The sequence below is a fragment of the Alligator sinensis genome, unplaced genomic scaffold, assembly GCF_000455745.1.
Source record: "Alligator sinensis unplaced genomic scaffold, ASM45574v1 scaffold858_1, whole genome shotgun sequence".
Lineage (NCBI taxonomy): Eukaryota > Metazoa > Chordata > Crocodylia > Alligatoridae > Alligator > Alligator sinensis.
This window is the reverse complement of record NW_005842079.1, coordinates 850395-856841: the sequence shown is the minus strand read 5'-3', so window position 1 is coordinate 856841 and position 6447 is coordinate 850395. Positions and strand designations below refer to the sequence as shown.

The following is a 6447-nucleotide window of genomic DNA, read 5'->3' as shown; positions in this document are numbered from 1 at the left end:
TCCTGCTGCCTCCCAGCCCTTTGGCAGTTCCCAGAGTGACTGAGCAGGGAAGCCCCTCCTCTGCTTCCACAGCTGGGTCCAGCACAGGAACCTACCTGCTGTCCCAGACTGGAATGTGAACAGCAGAATGGGGTAGAGACCTGACTCAAAGCCTGTGGAAACAGCTGCTAATCTACCCTATCCTACCTCTCCCCTCCCCTTCCCTGCCCCACTGGCACAGTGTGTGTGTGTGTGTTGCACCCCCTGAGCGTGGCGGTGCACCCCCTGCCTGGGGGGCAGGTGAACTTGCCGAGCAGAAAAGGCCTCCAGTCAGAGGGCACCTCCTAGTCTCACGTGGGGCTCTGGTGCCCCCTACTGAGATGCCAGTAGTATGGATGCAGGTTTATTGGTTATAGCCGTGCTGGTCTAAGGACATAGGCAGGCAAGGTTCTTTGGGTAGATGTGATATTTTTATTAGACAAACTAAAACAGTTGGGAAAAAGTTCTTTGCAAGCTAGTCTAATAAAAGATAACATCACATCTACCCAAAGAACCAAGCCTATGAGTAGTATGGATGGTAGCTCCCATCCAGGTGCAGACCTAGCCTGACCCTGCTTAGCTGGAAGTCTTAGAGCTGAGGCTGAAATGAAAGCACTGGTAACTGGAAGCAGAGCCTGTACTTCTCTTAGGGTCAGCTGTAGGGTTGTGGTGTCCCTGTGTGGGCCTATGCCTAGTTCTCTTGGCCTCAGGATGGATTGGCTGCCCATATACCTGTCTGGATAGGGGAGCTACACCAGCTGAACCTTGGAGGACACTAAGCAAGGAGCCCACTCTTTGCCCCTGTGTTGCCCACTACCCCTTGCTGATAGTTTTGGCTCTAATCTGTGGCCTTGGTTTTTCCCCATGCAGGTAGACCTGGTCTCCACTGTTGGGGAGAGCGCTGCCCTGGGGGCAGCTGGCACCATCTTTTGGGGTGATGCTGACCAAACAGGAAGCCGGGTAAGTATGAGGGGATGCAGTGCTGTTGGTGTCCTGCCACTTGGAACTGCCTGTGGTTGGATGCCATGGGTCAGGGTTGTTTTTGCCCATACTGGGCTCTTACCTCCTGCTGTCAACGGCATGGTCCAGCCTGAGCTGCTCTGAGCATGTTTGGGGAGGTCCCTTCAGGAGTCTTATCCTGCTGGGATGAAGGGCTGATGGGATGTGGAGGTGTTGGCACAAATGATCAACTGAAAGCCAACTGAGGACAGGGCCAAGCAAAGTCATTGCTGTGGAAAAATGCAAGGTACTCCACCAGGGGGTGGGCACCCACATCATGCTTATAGGCTCAGCGGTGCTACGCTCGCTAGCACCACAGCCGAAAGGGACTTGGAGGTCGTGGCTGACCACAAGATGAACATGAGCCACCAATGTGATATCGCAGCTGGTAAAGCGAACAAAACTCTGGCTTGCATCCATAGAAGCAAATCTCAGGTTGTCATCCTCCCACTGTACTTGGCCTTGGTGAGGCTGCAGCTGGAGTACTGCATCCAATTCTGGGCTCTACAATACAAGAAGGATGTGGAGAAGCTTGAGAGAGTCCAGAGAGAAGCCACATGCATGATCAGAGGGCCAGAGAACAGGCCTTATGAAGAAAGGCTGAGAGCCATGGGACTCTTCAGCCTGGAAAAGCGCAGGCCCAGAGGGAACCTGGTAGCAACCTATAAGTATATAAGAGGTGTACATCAAGATCTGGGGGAACGCCTGTTCACCAGAGCACCCCAAGGGATGATAAGGTCCAATGGTCACAAACTCCTCCAAGACAGTCTTAGGCTGGACATAAGGAAAAACTTCTTTACTGTCCAAGCCCCCAAGGCCTGGAATAGACTCTTTCCAGAGGTGGTGCAAGCACCTACTCTGCACTCTTTTAAGAAATGTTTGGATGCTTAATTTGCTGGGATCCTTTGACCCTAGCTGACTTCCTGCCCCTGGGGCAGGGGGCTGGACTCTGATCTTCCAAGGTCCCTTCCAGCCCTAATGTCTATGAAATCTATGTACTGGATGCCTGGCCTGTATCACTAGGGTCTTAGCATCAGGGTGCCATGGTAGGGGCTGGTGTAGCCAGTTGGCATGCCTGCTGGCTGCCTGGCTGATCTGTGGGTAGAAGTTCCCTGATGCAGTGCCCATGTGAGGATGGCCCCAGAGGTCAAGCAGCTACAGAGGGTGAAGGGAGAAGAGCTAGTTCTTCTGCCCTTGGCAGTCTGATCCACCTGTAGCCTGTGCTGTGAGAAGGCAATATGCTGCCAGCTGTTTTGGCCTGGGCTCTGACGGCTCCCAAGCCCAGGGTGCATGGAGTGGGCTCCTTGCTTGGTCTGTTCTAAGCGTCAGCCCCTTGAGCATTCTTGGGGGTGAGGCAGGTCTGTGTAAGGGCAGCTGATGCCTACCATGGCCCCCTGGGAATTGGGGTACTGGGGCACTTGTAGGAGAAGCAGTATGAGAGATGTGGAGACAAGCAGGTGAACTACAAGGCAGCTCCCTGGGGTTCCCACATGGACTCACCTTGGCTCTAGGCAAGATGCTTATCCGTGTCTCAGTTTCCCCAGTTCTCCCTCCCACCCTCTTTCCCATGGTGGAAGCTGCCCAGGCTTAGCACCCCTTTTAGCTCTAGGGAAGGGTTAATGGCGCTTGGTACAGAGCATGGGAGGAAGAGCCAGCCTCTGTGGTGCACTGCGGTTCTGAATATGTCCAGGGCGCTACCTCGGCATCCTCTACTGCCACACCAGGAAGTTGTCCCTGTAGAATTACTGGAGGTGGGGAGAGCAGACCAGAGTACCATGCTCTGGGAGGTGTAGGGATTCCCTTCCAGGTATCTGTGACTCCAGCACCTACGAGTAAAAAGGGGCCAGACCTGAACATGCATGCATGTGTATGCTTAGTGCCTAGGTCTCCTCCTGCCTCCTCACCAGGCACAGCGGTTCTGCAGGCCGGATGCTGCCCTGTGGTGCCACTCTCCTGGCCTTGGAGCTCTGCCCTGGGGAGAAGCCTCCAGGATGGCATGTGGTTGTCCCCTGCCAATAGTTGTCAGTCTGGTGTGGCAGACCTTGCCGCAGCCTGAGCAAGGGAGGGAATCTCACCAGCAGTGGGTACAACTGGGTGTGTCCTTATGGGCCTCTGCGCCTGGTTCCTGACTGGGCTGAGACTTGTTTGTGGGACTGAGTATGCTTCTGCTGCCCAACTAGGCCCTCGCTCTCCAGGGGTATATTTTTTCCCCATACATCCCCCAGGCTGCCCTTGGTGAGCTCTTACACCTCATTCCTTCCCCAGGAGGCCTGCCAGAGCATCAAGACCTACATGGAGGGGGAGTTGGGTCGCTACATCGTCAATGTCACCACAGCCGCCCAGCACTGCAGCCAGGAGCTGTGCTATGGCCATGGGCGCTGCCTGCGCAAAGACAGCAACTCCAATGCCTTCTTGCACCTCAACCCTGCCACCTTCCGCATCCAGCGCCGGGAGATGCCCGATGGGCAGGAGCCACTGCTGTGGGCGGATGGAGAATTCTCTTCAGCAGATACTGCCTACCTACGGACCCATTTTCAGTGCCACTGCTACCTGGGCTGGGAGGGTGAGGCATGTAAGCAGTCAGTCAGTGGTGCCAGGGACACATTTGACCCACTTGGTGTCCTGGACCTCCTGGTGCTGATGACCCTGGCACTCCTCACCTGCTTGGGCTAGCCCCTGCCTGACTCACTTCCTTGTGGGAGGGGCTGGGCACTGTAGATTCTATCTGTAGCTGGGGCACAGACAGAGAAGCCACAAGCCTTTTGTATCTTGTTTTGTGGCAATGTAGCAAAACTGTGTGACAGGCCTACCTTTCCTGCCACTGGCCCCTTGAAAGACAAGAGGCTGCTCCAGGCACCTCTGCTCTCCATGGCAGCTGCAACGGGGGTGCCTGAGGAATGACATCTGGTGGCAGCTGGCAGGGGTATCTGCCTTGGTGGAGAAGAGCATGGATGGGACTTGGACTGACTTCTTTCCCCTGGGACAGGGAGCTTGTCATGAGCTTCCCCTCTGTTCTCCCTGTCTCTGGATTGGCACCAGCACCTGACAGCAAGAGGGAGCACTCACCCCTAGCTCAGTGGGACTTGTGGAATGAGAGCAGTTGTGGAGGGGTCTGGGCTTTCAGCAGGAGCCCAGTGTCACTCCCCCCCCCTCCACTTTAGGCCAGGCCTGAGCAGGTGCTGGGAGTAATAGAGCCCTTCTCCTGTTGTAAGGAGAAGGCTAGGTAAGCACTGAGAAACAGATGGGGGGGCAGGGGGTGGTCTGCTGCAATGAGACCACCTGTTTGGGCAGGCCCTATAGGGTCAAATGCTGCTGTACATGTCTTAAAAACACTCTGGGGGGGATGCTGGTGGGAGATGCCCCCAGCACAGCCCTGCCCAGGGGAAATGACCCTGTGTCTGTTACAGAGAAACCAAAGTGCTTTACCTCAGAATTAAAAAATGGAAGGAGCGTGGGTGCCTTGATTTGCATTGCATGGGGATGCCCCCTCCCCTGTTCTGTGTGGTGGCTGCTTCACCCTTTTTCAGGGAGGCAGGCTTGGGGCTGTCAGGGACTGAATTCCTTGAGCTGTGCTGGGGGTGAATGGGGGCTCGAATCAGTTTTGCACACACCCTCCTGCCACAGCAGATTTGGCAGTAAACCCTGCCTCACTCAGGCATCAGCCCTTGGCTGCCCAGCGCCTGTTAGGAAGTTGTCAGTTGCTCCTGAGCACTTCAGTTTGGGGCATATCTGCCCTCCATCTTCCACTCCCCCCACATAGGGCTTTGTAGAGGCTAAAGAGTTATGTGCCTTGCCATGGGTCCATAACCGCTTGAGTGCTGCTGTGTCTTGATGTAGGATTCATTGGTTCAGTCTAAGCTGTAGGGGGCTTTTCCCCTCTAGAGAGTCTAGTCCAGCCTGGGTCACATACCCTTCTGCATTAAAGATAGTTAAGTGGTCTCTCATGCCCAGCTGTGCTGTAAAAATATTGCTCATCCTATAGGCTCTTCCTAGGCTCAAAGCTCCCTTCATGCCTGACAGAGTCTCTACAAAATGAACCTGCTCCCTAACTACCTGGTGTTAAAATGCAGCCCCTGCTGGGAGGGAGTGTAGCAGTAGCATGAGTGTCTGTTTTTCCAAGGCAAGAAGGAAACTCACATGAATTGGCAGCTGTGGTGGCAGACTAATGTTCTTCCTGGGGTTTCCCCTGGAGTCACAGCCTGCTGAGTGGGTGCTTGCTGCAAGAGATGACTAAATGAAAGTTTGCCATACAACCGCCATGGGAGGCTTGCTCTGACCCATTGAGCTCTGTGGGGTGAGATGCTCCCTGGAGGACTCTGCCCAGCTCCAACAGGCAGCCTAGACTACTCTTGCTGACAGGCATAGGTTCAGAGGTTGAGGGTGTTACCTCAGTGGGGTCCCATTGCTCTGGATCCTGCCTTAGTCCAGTGTGCCTTTGGGTGCAAGGGAAGGACTGTCAGGGTGCAGAGTCTTTGGGAGGTGCCATTGTCTCCTGAGGTCTACGTTTGCTTTGAACATTGCTCATGTGTTTGGAAGGACTTCTCCAGTGTCATGGGCTGGAGTCTGGCCTAGGTCCTGGGATGAACCCCTGCCATTGAGGACAGGGCCTAGAGGTCTAAAAAACCCAGTGCACTGGGGCCAGCATGGTGAGCATGCCACCTGCTGAGGCCCATGCTCCACTACAGCTCCCTCAGAAGAGCCTGAGTTGGTGTGGGCTGAGCCCCAATCTCCACTCTTTGTGGCATTGTGCTCCCCTGGTGCCACACAGGTCAGCGCTGGCTGGGGATGAGCACCTCCTTTTGAGTCACCCACTCTGCAGTGCCTAGACTGGGGGCTGCTCTCCCCTGCAGCAAGCACTGCCCAGCCTGGCCCTGCATAGCTAAAGTAGCAGTGCCACCATGAAGGCCTCAGCCCTGCGTGCCTGGGTATGTCCTATTTAGAGCCAGCTGTTTCCCTTGGCTCGGAATGTCTCGGGGAGGGGTGGGGCGGATGTGCAGGACCCGGGATGCTGCGGGGTCAGCTGGGAGAGTGGGCAACACGTGTCCTGTCTGGAGCCAGGCAATGCGAGAACAGTGCGGGGCAGCCTCGGGGCGCGGGCCCGGGAGATGCCGGGCTCGGACACGTGGCTGTTGGGAGTCAAGGAGGAGTGCAGGGGTGGCACCGGCCCTTGCTGACAACGAGGAGGAGGCTGGAGCCGGCCTGTGGTGCTGCCGCCAGCCCGGAGCACGGCCGCGGGTGGCCCCTTCTCCCCGGAACAGCGGAGCTGCAGGCGGCGAGCAGGAGTCCGGGGTGAGCTGAGGCTGCGGGGCAGGTTTCCCGCCGTCTGCCCGCCCGGGTCCAGGGCAGGGCCGTGCGGGGTGCGGAGCCAGGCTCGGCGAGGGGGGCACACGACGCCCTGCCGGGCCCACAAGGGCTCAGCGGGAGCCGCGG

General features: G+C 56.5%; 2 protein-coding genes across 4 annotated transcripts in view; both read left to right on the top strand.

The window, feature by feature from the left end:
• The window catches only part of HYAL2 (hyaluronoglucosaminidase 2), a 12375-nt gene extending 7908 nt beyond the window's left edge, over positions 1-4467 (top strand). For all 3 annotated transcript variants that reach the window (XM_006023751.3, XM_006023753.3, XM_006023752.3), the window contains exons 3-4: positions 889-978; positions 3283-4467. In XM_006023751.3, coding sequence (XP_006023813.1) covers positions 889-978; positions 3283-3690 — 498 coding nt within the window. In that variant the 3' untranslated portion in view covers positions 3691-4467. The remainder of the gene's footprint in view (positions 1-888; positions 979-3282) is intronic.
• Positions 4468-4784: 317 nt separating this feature from the next.
• HYAL1 (hyaluronoglucosaminidase 1) overlaps positions 4785-6447 on the top strand; it is a 5919-nt gene continuing 4256 nt past the window's right edge. The window contains exon 1 of the mRNA XM_006023750.3: positions 4785-6306. The gene's annotated coding sequence lies outside the window, so the exon portion shown is untranslated. The remainder of the gene's footprint in view (positions 6307-6447) is intronic.